Here is a 17,646-nt window from a genome sequence, read left to right as displayed (position 1 = left end):
TCTCCCCTCCGGCCTTTATCAAAGTATTTCTTGCTGTCACCCACAGCCTTGGCAATAGCATCCTGTAATACGCGGTTGTTGACACGGAGAAATTCCAGTGTTTTCTGAACTGCCGGCAATGCGGAATCGGGCAAGGTAAGTGGAAGAAAGGCCGGGTGAAATCCATAATTGGAAAAGAAAGGAGACTGCTTGGATGAGGAGTGAACCGAATTATTATACGCGAATTCTGCCATGGGAAGTAGCAAACGGCGATGAAAGAATCCTGGCGCTGGCTTCCTGGCAGCAGTAAAACAACATTTTACTTGTCCTTGTCCTTAGGGTTGGAGAAAATCACATGTCATTCTGGATTTCTAAACATCATTTTTTCTTTCAGGTATGCCTTTTACAAACTTCACCTGTGACTACTGTTTTCAGCCCACAATATTTTTTTACTTTTTTCACTCAAAAATATAAGTAGCTAATCAGAATGAAATATTCGTGTTTATTAATTGCATTCAATATACTCTACTTTTATTACTTTCAATCAGCTTTTATGTGTAAATATTTGTTGTTTTCAAGCAACCAAACAATACAAACTGGGATGGAAATCTACTAAACAAAGTATTAATACATTAATACATAGGTTAGGGTGTTTTTAATGTCCACTCCATTTGTGATCATTTTGCAACTAAAAGATGAATGAAAGATGATTTCAGGCCAACACATTTTAAAGAATAAGGCCAAAATAAGCCAAAAGGTTAAGTACTTGAAGATATGCTAACTAATGAAGCGAAATACACAAAAAGGATCCATTTAACAATAACCCCTGAATGATTATGTACACATTCCGGCAAGATGCATTTATTATCCACTTCCCGACCAGGCATTGTAATTAAACGTCAGAGCATGAGCAATAATTCTAGGGCCATCAATCACCGATAACACTAAAATTATGATCGGTAAAAGCTTTTAAATTGACACCTTTGGCCAATTTTGGGTATGGTAGTTTTTTTTGCAATTTTGCGGGCTCTCTCGGTTTTTAAGCTTGAAATGTTTGGTGTCTATTTAACCGACATGACCCCCAAAAATTGGGTAATAATAAATGTTTCATAACATAATGTAGGAAAACCTTTTTTTTTCAACATCAATTGAGAATTTTTTTCAATTTTTGTAATTTTTCCTTAATAGAGTAAAAAATAGCTGGGGAGGAGGTCGACGAACTTCCGTTCATCGATCCCCTCCCCATTCTATGGGACCGGGAGCGATGCAGATTGCATCACTTCCGGTCCCTGGGCTGTCAGTTCTGGGCTCCTGCAGCCCAGCTATAAGCTATTGAAGTGCGATCTGCACTTCAATAGCTTATTTCCAGTGTAAAGGTGACACTGAGGGTCTTTTGGACCCCCAGCATCACCTTAAAGAGGACCTGTCACCACCATCTGCTATTACATGGGGGGGCTTGCAAGCCCCCCCCATGTGATAGCAGTCAAAGTAAAGTAAAAAAAAAAACAAAAAACAGTTTTTAAAATTAAAATGAAATAAAATAAATCTAATAATAATAAAAAAAAAATTTAAAAGTACCCCGCCCCCGCGAGCACGCGCGTCGCCACGTAAACACGCGTCGGGTGCGCCTACGCATGAAAACGACGAACGCGCTACACATGTTGGGTATCGCCGCGCACGCCGGAGTGAGAGCAATAATCCTAGGGCCAGTATTTTGGGGTATTTCTAAATTGATGACCTGTGGGGGCTTTTAAAGTGTCTTTTATTGACTTTTTGGGGTACTGCAGTTTTTCGCCGTTTCACGGTCGCACGCAATCTGTAAACTGGGCATGTTGGGTATCGTTTTACTCGTTGTAACCTCATCTTTTATATTTCATTTAAAAAATGGGTAATTTGTTGTGTTTTGGGGCATTTAATTAAATTTGTCACTAAATTTTGGGGTTTAATAAGGAGTTGCGCTAATATTGCGCAACATAAAAATTTTCAACTACCACCATTTTATTCTATAGGGTCTTGGCATTCAGAAAATATATAATGTTGGGGGGTTTTACGTCATTTTCAGGCCTAAAATGTGGAATATAACATGGGTGCAAAAATTGAAAAAAGGGCCTCAGTCATGAAGGGGTTAAGTAAGGCCAGGTTTAGAGAAATAATACCTCCTGTTTACCATAGAATAAAAGACTTCTGGATGTCAACTGATTTGGGTGTGACAGAGGATATGGCTAATGAGAGATTAAAAAAGGTAAATTTGCTCCCAGAGCCTGCAAATACTTAAGATTGTTCCACTTTCTGCAGTTTGTTGGAAAATCTTGCCTCATGATGCACCAGTGATTGTGCGATGAAACATCAAATAGGCATTCTACCATCCTTATTAAATGTTTTACATAATCACTACAGGAATCCTGCATACTCTAGAATCCCCCATACACCACACAGCTTCTACAATTTCGCCATACACCCTGCTTACTCTAGAATCACCCCACATCCTCTAGAATCCTCCTACAATATACCCTGCATCTTCTAATTCTAATTCCTCTCATACACACCGCATACACCAAAATCTCCCCATTCCTTCCGCACATCCTCCAAATACCCCTAACATACTCCGTCCAGCAGCTAGGCAAGTCACCTTTATCTAAAGTTCTCCTCTTTACCCACCTATGGCTGTGAAGCTGGAGTTACACACCAGCTACTTATACAGTGCATTCCTTCCAACCCAATACATCAGCGGTCCAGCTGCGCTCAGTGCTCACGTCAATCTCCTACACTTCACATTTTCAGCAGAGTCTCCTCTCTCCTCCCCCAATCAAATTTGAGTATATACATCTGCTCCATATGCAACATCCAAAGCCCAATGAAGAAGGCATGGCAAACCTTTTTCTTTCTTTCTAAATAACTATATTGAGAAGAAGCTGTTTGTTTTAGCAAAATATCTTCAACCTTACAAAATAAGTCCAGTTGAATGTGACATAATACTAGTGAGTAGACCATGACCTGAGAACCTTCCCAGACATACACTAGTGGCAAAAACTGTGGCCATATTTGAAAGCTGAAGAATTTGTCTAATTTAGAGTGATATATTTTCTCTGAAAGTGCTGAAACTCATCATGGTATATATCATTTTATTCTAAATGTAATGCTGAATACAGATGTATACAATTTAATTACCTACCTATTTAAACAGGAATAGTATATTATTTTATGTATAAAAATGTCAATATCTGGTTGAATAGACTTCAGAGGCAATAACACCCATGCACCCTCCTGGCATAAAATGCACAACATTTTTCAGTTTTTCTGGTGTAATAATATGATACCAGCACTTTATTATAGATTAGAGCATTTTTGTTATAGATCACCACACTTTACTGTTGCCCAGAAGTTTATAATGGGGTTTGGGTCTAGACTGTTTCCTTGCCAGTCAAAAACATTAATATGATGCAATGAAAACCAGTCCTTCACAGGCAGCATGACAAGGAGTAGTATCTTGCTGGAAATAAAGTTCCTATGAAGTGTGAGAAAATGTGTGAGAAAATAACTCAGTTTATGTCATGTACTACACATTTGCTGCACCACCATCAGGGCATTTTGCATTTTTTTTCCATAAGTATAGCCACACTACCAATATTACAACCAAAACTTCTTCCTTCTGCATTGATTGCCAAAAGTTGCAATACTGCTATTGCGTCTAAATGTTATCCAATCAGATATTGATTTTTTTTTTTACATACAAATATGTATTGTTCGCGTTTGAATAGATATGATATTAAATAATTTAGAATTGTATTCAGCATTAGATTAGAAATACAATGATATATAACATAATACTGTACATTTCAGCACTAAAAGAGTAATTATATCACTCTGATGTTCTCTGATGGCATGAAAGGGTGACCTCTTACCCATGAATCTCTGAGTCTTGAATCAGCTGATCACTCACTTCCCGATCATCTCCCTGCAGAGAGTGGTGACTATCAGCCATAGCTCCCCGCAGGGTTTCCATCCTTCCCTCTCTCTGTTCCTCCATCGCTGACTGGAGGAACTGATGGGGGAGGGAGTGGGCACAGCAGGATCTGCCTCTAGAGAGACAGAGCCAGCTTTCAATCAGGTAGCGGGGTGGATCCCAACGATATTGTTGGGATCTTTCCCGGCGGCCTTGGGGCTTTATGCTGTCAGCATAAAGCGGGTAATAGCCACTATATGCTGAGTTTAGGGTCACAGAAGGACATAGTAAATGTCCACCTGTGACCCTGAAGAGAACTAATGCCAAAACATTTTGGGCTATAGTTCTCTTTTAAAGCAGTATTAAACTCTCTAACATCAAACAATTATACATTGCCCAATTATACATTGCCCAGCAAAGTATTTCGGTGCAGTTTTGCCCAAGCACTTGAGTTTCCAAGTCGTCATGTTTACAAACAGCTGGCTCCAAGTCTCTGAACTGCCCTGAACTTCCAGTTGAGTACAAGATTACAGGGGATAGAGCTGTCTCCAGCAGCTGTTCATCTACTAGCTTGGAGAAGGGAGGAGGGGAGCAGGGTAGTGTCTTGTCCTACTGTGCCTGTGTGTTTGTGAAGACACACACAGCTCACAAGCACACACATGAGCTGCTCCAGAGGACCCTGCAAAGGAAGGGAACCACCCTAAAACACAATATCAGGGCCAGTGATCGGAGGACCAGCTAATTCTGCATGAAATTAAAACTTTTAAACACCAATCAGCATCCAATGTAAGTGATTTAATCAGCATTTGAAAAAAAGCTTACAAACATTTTCACTTATCACTTTAAAGCAAGCCTTTATTATAAGAACACGAAGACAATCAATACCAAAAACCCAACACACCCCTTCCCCGTCGAAAATGTAGGTGTTTGGCTTTCATGCTAACCCAGTGCTTTCAATACATTCTCTGGGACAATACACATAAATAGTGCATGCATCCAAATTAAAGAGTCACTGTCATATGAAAAAGAAAGTTAACCTAAAAACAGCATTCACATTGAAATTGAAACAGAGCAATTGAATCGAATCTACACTTACTTGTATAGTTTGGCTCCCCCCCATGGTTGCATCACCAGTGTGTGCCTTCAGAGCTTCAAGAACAGATTAGTGACATAGTGGCCGGGGTAGATGGGGAGAATTGGCAAGACCCTGCAAGACAGTGAAGATGTGATTCAGGGGAAGCGCTGATGGTAAACATTATTTGAAAAGCTGGATTTAATTAAACATTATTTTTCAGATAACAGTGTCTCTTTAACATAGCCTATCTACAATTATTCCACGTCTAATACAAGAGAAACCAAGATAAATAATGGATACTCTTTTTTTTCTATACATTTGATTTTAGCTGTTTTCTTCTATGTCAACAATAAATAATTGAGGCTATGTTATTTTAATTTGGATGTTTACACTTTTTTTCTCCAATTCCAATTTGCTGGCGGACATGCGAGTCAAATTGTACATGAGAGAATTTTGTTTTGCAGATCCAATTTATTAAAAGCAGAGCGACATTTGTGAAACTCAAAAGTTTGGCTGAACAATTATTGCTAGTTGCTGCCAAACTGGTGCAAATCAACACACACATAATCAAGCAAATCAGAAATATGCAGTTTGTCTGTGTACAGCTTGCTCTGCCAGTCTGCTGATAATTCAGCAAATCTTAGATTGATTTTTTATGCCCCTTTTTGTTGAAAACATTTATTGTGAAAAGAGATTTCATCATTATAGTCACACAATCATTATCTTAAGTCATAATAATACTTACAATATTACCTTAGTACTGTAGGTCAGTGATTCTCAACATGTGGTACAGGTACTCTTGAGGGCACCTTAAAAAGGTAAAGGGGTTACTCCCACTTGTCAAAGTAAACTTGATGCACTAGTGTGAATGTTTAATAAATACTACATGTTAAAGTGGACCTTTACCCATATCTTCAAAATAACAGCAAAGGCACGTTTAGAAATGACAATCTACCAACGGATACTTCTAGATCATTGCTGGCTTCTATTCTTTGCATACCTTATTTCTCTTTTCTTTCCCAGTCTTCTCACAGTGGCCATGATTACTAAGGGCAGATTACCAGATCTCCTTTTACTCCCTTTAACTCTGGCACTTGTGACTAGGACATGTGACCATGCACATCATCTCAGGGGAGTAAAATGCCTTTCCCTGAGATCCCGTGAGATTACAAATGAAATTTCCCAGCAAAGCTCTGCTTATGTAACCTTCCCAGGATGCAACGCTTGGGCACATTACATCCTGTGTGCCAAAGTGGACCAGAATGGGCGAAAGAATTGAAGGTAAAATAAAAATATGTTTGTTTAACTAATGAATGTAAGATGATTTCATATCAGCATGCAGAGCTGTATGCTGATGTGATTTGTAATCAAAGGGGTAAAGGTCTGCTTTAAGTAAAACAAATGGGATCAGATATTATGACTGCTTTTGACTAATATCTGCTTGGATATTAGCAATACAATTTTAATGGGCGTGGACAATGAATGTATATGTATTAGGTGGTGCTTGAGATACACTGGAACTTGGTAAATATTTAATTTAATAAAGGGGTAAAAAATAAAACAGGTTGAGAAGAAAATGGATGTAGATAATATATGCTTAAATTATATTTAAGGCCAAAACTTTTTTTTCCATTCTAAATAAAGTAGAGGATGGTTAAAACCACTGTTTATGCTTTTATTTATTTCTGTTGTCATCTATGTCCCATTGAGGGACACTCCCTTTCCTGTAGACATAACAGGAGGTGATAGAAAATCTCTTCAATATGAGAAATGCCCTTTTAGCTGTAAACTTCAAATTATGGATGTTCCTTCAAATTCAGTCCTGGTGGCAATGGTGTCCAGGTAAAATAGAGAGGGGGTGCAGGGGTTTGCATGTTCTCACTGTGCTTGGGTGGGTTTTCATCTGGGTATGCTGGTTTTCTCCCACACTCCAAAGACACTAGCAAAAATATTCAAGAGCAAGTGTGTAAAAATGTGAAAGTCATTGAACATACTGCTATACTTTCCCTTGAAAAAGCCCAATAAGCCAGTGACAAAGACTCCCATGGGGCATAAGCAGACTCTGCCCAAACACATAAATAACTAATCAGCACATTTTTAGTAGCAGGCTTCTTTCAGTGATGGAATCTGCTAGTGATACGATTGTTGTGTATAAGTTATGTTATGTTATGCAGGGTGATGCACCCTATAATAGTTTTTAAACATCTGGGAAGACAGCTCCTGTGATCTGTATAATAGAATATAACCTGCAGTTTTGTAATTTTATATAAGCAAGAAACTGCTCGTTGACTTTTAATATTCTAATAGAATATGTAAGGGGTGAATTTAGAGTGACACTAACCTCAGGAGGTAAATCCTGTGATAGTCTATAACTTCATAAATTAGTAAACTCAACACGAGATAGTAGTCCATCACGGGAGTGAGCTTGGAGTGGTGACTACTTTACAACACACAGGGTCCATGGTGAACAAAAGTAGCCACCCTCCAGAAGGAAGGAAAGTGTCATCACCAATTCAGAGATTATTTGAGGATTTACAGCTGAGTAATACACAAATAAGATACATGTTTGTTCATAGTCAAGGTAATTGAATGCATTTTTAAGATTTAACTCTGGAGTTTAGTGTCACTATAAGCTCTTGCTCTCTCTGCTTTTACTTATTAGTATCAGTAGCTATATTACCTGCATGTGTCAGCTCACATAATTTATATTTAAAAATTATAATTGAAGTTTTCTTTCTGAAACCTTTTCGGTCTGGTCATCTTATTTGAACTTCTGGGTCATTTCAGGCTTTTAGCTGTAAATTTTTGCATAACAGTCTGATCACTACTGGTAAACGATCCCATTGCTGCACCCTCATAGCTGAATTCAAAAATGCTGCACGTATATTGGGCATTTCCTGATCGAGGATCCAGTTACAAAGCTTCAGAAGCTCCTCCAGATGTGAAGTGCACATTCCATATGTAGATTTTCATGTGCACTTTCTTTATGATTCAAACCATCTTACAAAGATCATGATTTGATTGGAACTTTGCTGAACTGCATGCCCCCATTTTCTCTTTGTTATACCAAGTTTTATTCATACCAATCATGCTCTGAGACATTACCGCATATGCCATGTATATACCAATGTCTTCCTTACTATTTATAAGAATGCTATAATGTATTCCTAATACCACTCATTTATATGTATCCCATATCTACACAGTCTGCAGTAAAAGGAGAAAAAAAGTATTTCTATGTGTCACTGTTACTACAAATTTTATTTTAGGTTATGTAACCATTGATGACAAAAGGTATATTTTTTTACAATATGTTAATATAAATATTAGGGATGCACCGATACCAAATACCGCACTCGGTACACATACAAGTACAAGTACAGATACTTTTCAAGAACCAAGTCTAGACTAAAGAAAAATTCAAAAGTTAGGAGGCAGCTGCCATTTGTAAGGAGCACACAAAGCTCCAGGGATTTGTGCATCTCTGTTTTAATGTATGATTTTGTTTTTAAAAATATAAATAAAGGGATGCACAGATACCAGTTTTGCAAGTACAAGTACTATTACTTGCCCAAGTACTTACAAGTACGAGTACTGATACCTTTCTGTTTATTGTCATGTGACAGATTTTCTAACACAATACGGACTAATTATTTCAGGACATTGGTGGAGCACCAGAGCCAGGTCCCAGCTGAAACCACTGCAAACCTGGTAGTGCTTGTGAAAATGCCAAGTATCGGCACTGCCAGTGTTGGCTGTCATTTTCTCTCTGATTCCTTTCATCCCCACTGGGCACTGCTCTGTGTCCCAGCGGGGATGAAAGGAATCACGTCCCCCTTCACTTTTCGCCCGGGGCCCGCGCCCCTGCTGCACCCCCGGTTGTTACGCCACTGGGCACTGCTACTCAAAAAGTATCGGTGCATCCCTAATAAATATACTGTATATTTTATTTATTTATAAAGCAGTGCTGTACATCATTAAATAAAAAGGTGCAAATGATGAACTGCCCAAAAATACATATGTAAAAGCAGCACAGTGGCTTAGTGGTTAGCACTTCTGCCACGCAGCACTGGGGGTCCTTGTATAAATCCTAGTCAGGACTCTATATGAATGGAGTTTGTATGTCATTTTCATCTATGGATTTCCTCCAGGTAGTCTGGTTTCCTTCCATACGCCAAAGTCATGCTGGTAGTTTAATTGGCTCCTAATTCGGACCTAGCATCTGTGTGAGTGTATATATGCATGTGAGATAGGGACCTTAGATTGTAAGCTCCTTGAGAGCAGGGACTGATGTGAATGTATATCATGCATAGGTGTGTGCAGCCTATTGTAAAAAAGTAAAAACACACACGTGTATATATAATAGATATATATAGATATATATCTATAGGTATATAGATATATATCTATATATATCTATTGTATATACACGTGTCACAGAGAGATTTTTGTGATATATCCACTAGTTCAGGGACTAAAAACATGGCACCTACTATTGCGGTTTCAGTGTTGCGCTTGGGGTGATAAGGGTGTGGCCAGACACCCCCCCGTACACACGCCTATGGCCGTGACCCCAGTAAGCATGCTACAAGCATGTCATCTTCTGCATTCAGAACAGAGAAAGCCAGCAAATACTCGACAGCTAACTCTAGATAACTAGAGACACCAGCATGACATGACAATGTCTGACTACGAGGACAAGCTGGGATTTATGGTTATCCACTAGGTAGTAGCCAATTTCCAATTTCAGTGAGGAGCCTCTTTCAGGACAAAGTCAATGCTAATGATATATTAGCATTGACTTTTGCAACAATTGCAACCTGCAGGTAGTGAGTTGCAATTGTCCAAATGCAGAAGCACTAGGCTGAAACCTGCAATTCTTTGCATTTGTACAATTGCAACCCACATTCTTCTGCCTCTGATGATAAGTGCTAGTGACCCAACCTGCCATGGCATACTTGCTGTGCAAACCCTCACCCACCCCCGTGCACACGTACCCCAGGACCCGGCTGGAGCTGATGCCCAGCTTTGGTGCCAGTCTCCGCAGCACATCAGCCTCCATGATCGGCCACGATCAGGATTCCACTGCAACTTGGTCCTTTGCAAAATCCACCCAGGCACACTCCAGTTGGTCACCTACAGAACTTAAAAGTGAGTGCTAAAGGAACGGTGATGTGAATCCCGGACAGGTGGTATGGCAACCCTATGTATCACTGAGCCGATCAAAAAGATTTTTGTGATTCTCCACCGGCTCACTGACCAAAAACACGGCAGTGGTTGCCATTTTGGTTTGTGCTTGGGGTAATTAGGGTGTGCTCATGCACACCCAGCAGAAACTTGTGTGCACCCCTATGATATTATAGAAAGTTCTGTTGTGGTCCTCAACACTGGGATTCATGGCATTTTGCTGCCACCTGTGTGTCAAAATTTTTACTCACATCTTTCTTTTTTTTGTCAGAATGACTTATTTGCTTTTAGGGAATACCTTAAGGGCCAGTTTAGGTATATGCAACTCTATGTGAGTTAGCATTCTTCAATTAACCAATTATACTTAAAGCTGAACTTCATGAAGATATATCATTATAATTAATGCAGTTATGTGATTATTGAAAAAGCATTACATTGCTTGACTGGATATCAACATCTTATAATCCTATGGATGTCAGACTCTTGTGTACCCAGCAAAACTCAGGCTGAGAGAGGGAGAGGCAGCACTTGGGGTCACTCAGGTATTCTAAGTTCACATGTGCTGACACAGAATCTGATGACAGGACAGAGATGAGAGAGATTACCTCATCAATCTTCAGCGACTCCTTCAGCATCCAGTCACATGCTAGAGGCAGATATGATGATCTAACTGCAGGCAAATTAGCTCCCCTATATGCATTTTCACTGTGGATGTAGCCTTCTGCCTGCAGTTAAAGTGCAACTGAAGCCAACACTTTTGTATTATTTATTTTTTAAATTTGGATTGCGTGGTATGGGATTAGTACACCTGTACTTGCTGTCTATGTCTCCATTAGAGAAATTCACCCTCCCCATTTGTCCTGGTGACTGTTATCACTGAAAGTGAGAGTGAAAATCCCAAATTTTGGGTTGTCATCAGAACAGGAATAGGCGGGAAATCTTCCTTTGGGGCACTAGTCCTGGAGTCCATGCTAACCAACGGGGATTTCCCTCACTTTCAGACATGAAGTTAAGGTAAATCGAGGCATATGCTTCGGCTCGTCTGAGCCGAGGTGAAAGCCGAAGTGGGCCGAACGGCCTGCCATTGGCCGGCCGAAAGCCTGCTACTGACAGCTGGTCAGAGCCAGCCATCATCTCACGGCTGGCTCTGGCCACTTGCAATGACAGATCAGCGTCCTTTGGTTACCAGATAACCAGGGGACACTGATTTGTGAGAGCTCTGCCGAGTTCTCATTGTATAATGATAGTTCAGCGTCCCCTGGTTACCGGGTAACCAGTGGACACTGAACTGTCATAAGAGCTCAGCGGGGCCAGCCTTGATATCACTGCCGGCTGCACTGAGCTCTCATTGTAATCACAGTCCAGCGTCCCCTGGTTACCCAGTAATCACAGTCCAGCGTCCCCTGGTTACCCAGTAACCAGGGGACGCTGAACTGTGATTACAATAAGAGCTCAGCGCAGCCGGCAGTGATATCAATGAGATCCCCGCCGGCTCCGCTGAGCTCTCATTGTAGTGACAGCAGGTCTCGGCCAATAGGAAACAGTTGGGCGGAGCTAGCTGTCACTGCTAGCTCTGCCCACTCGTTTTCTCCCTTTTTTTGTCTTTTTTTTTACAGTTTTTCTATTCTGCTCGGTACCACGGAGGTAACGAGCAGAATAGCCGAGCCGAATGCCCCTATGAGAATAGGCAGAACAGCAGCGAGTTGCCTGCCGGAGGTTCGGCTCAGCCAATTCAGGTGTTGGATCAGCTGAGTCAAACTCCTTCTGCACTTCAGGTCGGCCGAACATGCTGGGCATGTTCAGCCGACCCGAACCCAGCTGAAGCAAGCCGATGTATGGATGATTTCAGCCGATGCATGGCTTAAATCAACTGTACAAGCCTGAAGTGAATAGCTGAACAGCTTTCGGCTCCCTTCACTTCGGGTCAGTTATCACATGGCTGCCTTCGCCAGCTTTGTTAATAACCCTCACAATTTCAGTAAAGACACAATAAATCACTACTGGATATTAAAGTTGCATATTGAATAACCCACAAACTATCTGGTATTGGGATGCTAATAACTCATTGGGGGATGCTAGTAACTTATTAACTTAGCGAAATTGTCTTAAATATACTATCAAATATGAAATCTACCTGCTTCAGGCTTCTCATATTTATATATATTTTGTTCTAATTGTATATTTTTTTTCTTAGATGGGCTTTATACAAATTAATGAAGACTTCATATACATTGAACCTGTAAATCAGACACGCACTGCAGATGGTCACGCCCATCGGGTTTACAGAAGGAAAAGAGCTGCAGAAGGAAAGACAACAGAAAATAGAACTGCAAATTATCAATATTGTGGAGTTACAGGTATTGTTCACAGTAGATTTTGTTTCTATTTTAATTGTATTTAATCTATTAAAGAAATTCACTTGTCAAAATACAACACCCAATACCGAATATCTTATCACAATCCTCACAATCCACAATCCTTTTTTTAAACATGTGTTAATGTTCACTTAAATTATCCAATGATGTGAAAAGCAAATTCCTGTTCACTTTGAATAACCAATTATGTGCAAAAGCTTTTCACGTAATTGGATAATTGAAGTGAATATTAACACAATGTTTCGAGTTAAGATTCTCAACTCCTTTAGTAAATAACCCAATAGAATCTGTGTTGCTGTACCAAGGTGACAAATTACAGCATAGTTGTTGGTACAAGAGACTGTTAAATGCACAACATCCTTACTGGTGAAACTTAAAGCGGACCTTGCAGTATACAGAAACTAGGGTGACAAATAGGCATTCTTGCTGAATCCTGTGAAAGCTAATGATCCTAAAACTAATGAAAACTTGCTGCTGCACTGTCCACTATAGGCCTTAGTTGCTGCAGATGGCAAGGTCTCAATTAAAATATCTCTAAATCCAAAATTCATTCATTATGCAATGAAGACTTTATGGGACATCCTAAAACATTTAATGTGAAAATGGCTTAATATAGCTTAATGTGCCTAAACCTCAATCAATTGCCTTGAAACTTTGCACATCCCAAGTTCCAAAATCTATAATGGAAGTTTCATGGATTTTGGTTACGCACAAGGCAAATGAGTGACATTAAGCTGTTTTTTTGGGGGAGCTTAATGTGGCTTAACGTGCAAAAAACAACTTAGATGTTAACCAATGTCTCCCAAACTTCCAATACCACACGACTCTATCTATGCCAACATATTCTGAAGATTTGGGGTCATTTGATAAAACATACCAAAAGTTATTCACATTATATCAAATGACCCCAAATCTTCAGAATATGTTGGCATAGATAGAGTCGTGTGGTATGGGAAGTTTGGGAGAAATTGGTTAACGTCTAAGTTGTTTTATGTACGTTAAGCCACATTGAGCTCCCCAAAAAACAAGCTTAATGTCACTCATTTGCCCTGTGGGTAGCCAAAATCCATGAAACTTCCAGGATAGGTTTGGGAAGCTGAGAACCTAGGTTGTGCAACGTTTCAAGGCATTTGATTGAGGTTTAGGCACAAAATGGTACATTAAGCTCTTCTTACATTAAGCTAAATGTTTTCCAGGATTGTAATAAAATAGTTTAATGTGAATAACTTTTGGTATGTTTCATCAAATGACCCCAAATCGTCAGAATATGTTGGCATAGATAGAGTCGTGTGGTATTGGAAGTTTGGGAGACATTGCTTAACATCTAAGTTGTTTTCTTCACGTTAAGCCACATTAAGGTCCCCCAAAAAAACAAGCTTAATGTCACTCATTTGCACTGTGGGAAACCAAAATCCATGAAACTTCCAGGATGGGTTATGAAAGCTGAGAAGCTAGGTCGTGCAAAGTTTCAAGGCATTTGATTGAGGTTTAGATACTTTTTTACACATTAAGCTGTTCACATTAGATGTTTTAGCATTGTAATAAAATAGTTTAATGTGAATAACGTTTAGTATGTTATATCAAATGAACCCAAATCTTCAGAATATGTTGGCATAGATAGAGTCGTGTGGTATTGGAAGTTTGGGGGAAATTGGTTAACATCTAAGTTGTTTTTTGTACGTTAAGCCACATTAAGCTCCCCCCAAAAAAAGCTTAATGTCACTCATTTGCCCTGTGGGTAGCCAAAATTCATGAAACTTACGGGATAGGTTTCATGGATTTCAGGCATTTGATTGAGGTTTAGGCACATTATGGTACATTAAGCTACATTAAGCCATTTTCACATTAAATGTTTTAGGATGTCCCGACTTTGTGCTCCAATATCCAAGCTCGTGCCACATGCCCTACATCCATTAAAGCAGTTCCCCATATTCTGTGACCCATACAGAGGAAATACAGTATTGTTGGGATCCATCCCGGTTGCGGCGCTGTAGCTTGCTATGTACTGAGCTTTGGGTCACAGGAGGACATTAGTATATGTCCTCCCGTGACCCTAAAGAGAACTATGGGATAAAAAGGTTACCCAATAGTTTTCTTTTAATGTAGATATTTGCATATTGAAAGCTCCAAGTTGAAGAGCTTTAGGTTTCCAGGAAAACTGATGGAGGTGCCCAGTGATGCTTTTTAAATTTTTCTGCTTCAGTTTAGACACTTTGACAAAGTGAAAAGTTTACTTAAGAGACATCTGCTGCAATTAAGTTAGCATCACCATTGCAGAGTTTTGTGATGCATTTTCTTGCACAATAATTAGCCAGAAAATCACAAGTAATCTTTATTGTTCAGTTTTTAAGTAAGAAAGTGTTCTCTTCCCATAATTAAACCACTAAATCCATCCACACAAACCTTTAATAAAGCTGAGCTGTTCTAATACAAATATGTGACATAATTCAAAGTGAAACCATCCACTGTGAGTTAGAATAGTTCTGAACACAGAATAAGATGTCAAGGTTTGTAGAAATCTTTATTTACTCTAAGCATAAGGCCAAGTATTGTCCTCACGTTTATGACCTATAGATGTAGCCAGCACTGTTGTGTTGAAAGACACATTAGAATGTGAATATGCAGCTTCAGACATAAATTAATGGGACATTGAGTAATTTCCTGTCACTACCAAATGTATATACAGTAGGCATTCACAAAGGTCTGACCATGGTCAATATTACATGTTTTAGACTATGGTTGTAATACTACAACATTGTTAAAATGCTCAGATGTATAACCTTTTCGCCATAATCTTACTTTGTGCTAATTAAAATATATAAATAGTAACACAAGGTTATATATCAGACAGTTCTCATAGATAATAGAAAGCCTGATAGACACACTGGGGGGAATTTATCAAAACTGGAGTAGACAAAATCTGGAGCAGATTTGCATTGGAACCAATCAGCTTTTTTTCCCTCATTTTCAAACCTCAACTGAGCAAACTGAATAGAGATGCTGATTGGTTGCCATGGACAACTGCTCCAGATTCTGTCAGCTCCAGTTTTGATAAACCTCCACCACTGTGTTTGTCAAAGGATGAGAAATGTATGGCTGTTGTGACTAGCCATCATTGTAGGCACTCTGCAGGGCTCAGGAACCACCTTGAGCTACAAGTTACCTTAGCAAAAATCTTTATTTGCAATTTATAGTAGTGGTTTTAAGTTGTAAATTATTTGTATTATATTAAATTTTAGACATGTAAGCCCCCCAAAAATTTGTTTAGTTTCGCTTAATTTTGGATGCTTCATTATTTAGTTTTTTGGGGATTCGGTTAGAAGGTCAATTCGCTTCGGCATTCGTATTCGCACAAATTTTCGAATGAGTTAAATGATAATTACGAATGAAAATTAGTTGCAGAAACGTGACATTAAATGTTTACTTTGTTTCTTTTTAACTTTTGACAGCCCATAGGAACAATAAAATAAAACAGTGTGCAGGAATGTTAGGAGGGATCCTGAATGTAAAAAAGCACCCAAAAAAACAGCGCACGGTTCCCCCGGCAATTCACACCAGACCCTTTAGGTCTGGAAGGAATTTTAAGGGGGACCCCAACAACAAAAACAAAAAAAGACCCCAAACCCCTAAAATCCCATACTAGACTTTTAATCAGGGCAGCAGCCTGGCAAGACAGGAAAGGGGGGGACGAGCAAGCGGCTCCAAATCCCTGCACCATACCAGGCCACATGCCCTCAACCTTTTGTCAATCAGCAGAGGAGAGAACTTTCTCTCAGGTCTGCTCCTCTGCTGATTGACATCAGGCAGAGGACGGAGCAATAGCCAGCCTGCTATTGGCTTTTGCAAGTTAAAATAGCAAGGGACAAGCAAGTGCCTCCCCCTGCACCATACCAGGCCACATGTCCTCGGCATTTGGAGGGTGCTTTTCCAGGGGGGACCTCTTCCCCACAACCCTGGCCTGGTGGTTGTGGGGGTCTGCAGGCAGGGGGCCTCATCTGCATCTGAGTACCCCTTTTAAATAAAGGGGGCTCCCAGATACTGCCCCCCTTGTAAATGAGTAAGGGGTAGTTGTATCCCCTACTTATTCACTAAAGAGTTGAATAAAAACACCACACCATTAAAATAATCCTTTAATTGAACAAAATACACAACAAAAGTTCTTGACAATTCCATTATTTAAAAAAAAAGTTCCACGATGTCCACAATGTACCGGGCCAGGCTTGTGGGGAAGAGCACCCTTCCAATGTCGAGGGCATGTGGCCTGGTATGATGGTAAATTGTATTGTAACTGTACTGTCTCCTACATTTTGTAAAGCGCTGCACAAATTGTTGGTGCTATATAAATCCTGTATAATAATAATAATAATAATGTCAATAAAGAGCAGAGAAGCCTGGGAGCTGTAAATGATACATAGCTCTCCTGCTTCTGTTTCGTTCTGAATGAAACATTTGAATACGTTCGTATTCGTTATTTCTGTCTTTCGGAAATTTCGATGCCTCCGAATATCTGAATTTACAGAAAATCTTATGAATTTAAATTCATAATTAAACTAATCGGATATGTCTATTACATTTGCAGACATTGTGAAACTTTTTTTTATTGGTGGAGAAATTATTGTTTTGTAATTGATGCTGAGACTGCTTGAATTGACTTTATGTCACTATGTTTCCATTGGTTACTTAGTAACGATGACATGTTTCCTCTTAGGAGAGATCAATTTGATTCTTATACCACTTGTGCACACATTTCAAATTGAGACAGGGCGGGTATGCCCAAAACCGTTGTTCATTCTTTAACTACTAATCTTACTCATTTCAACTGAAGATGTTGAGTACAAAAAATTCTGCATTGCATACAGTATTTAATATACTAGGGGGTCTATTCACGAAGCTGCCGAAGGATCTGGCCGTAGCTTCGGCCGATCCTTCAGCTAGCTTCGGCCCCAGGACCCCTTCGGTTCAGTAGAACTGAAGGGGTGCTGTACGGGCTATTCACTGTAGCCCGTACAGCTCCCGATCATGGCCGAGTGGCTCAGCCGAGCCGAACGCATATGCATCGGCTCGGCTGAGCCGTGCTGAATTGGCCG

At 39.8% G+C, this 17,646-nt stretch overlaps 1 protein-coding gene across 1 annotated transcript in view; it reads left to right on the top strand.

Moving 5' to 3' along the window:
- The window catches only part of LOC108798122 (A disintegrin and metalloproteinase with thrombospondin motifs 19-like), a gene marked incomplete at its 3' end in the record, with an annotated part of 178,172 nt that overhangs the window by 33,548 nt on the left and 126,978 nt on the right, over positions 1-17,646 (top strand). Inside the window, exon 3 of the mRNA XM_018569844.1 lies at positions 12,379-12,541. Coding sequence (XP_018425346.1) covers positions 12,379-12,541 — 163 coding nt within the window. The remainder of the gene's footprint in view (positions 1-12,378; positions 12,542-17,646) is intronic.

This window comes from Nanorana parkeri, unplaced genomic scaffold (assembly GCF_000935625.1).
Source record: "Nanorana parkeri isolate BGI_ZX_2015 unplaced genomic scaffold, ASM93562v1 scaffold1410, whole genome shotgun sequence".
NCBI classification, from domain to species: domain Eukaryota; kingdom Metazoa; phylum Chordata; class Amphibia; order Anura; family Dicroglossidae; genus Nanorana; species Nanorana parkeri.
The sequence above is the reverse complement of the archived record's forward strand: the minus strand, read 5'-3'. Positions and strand labels throughout refer to the sequence as shown.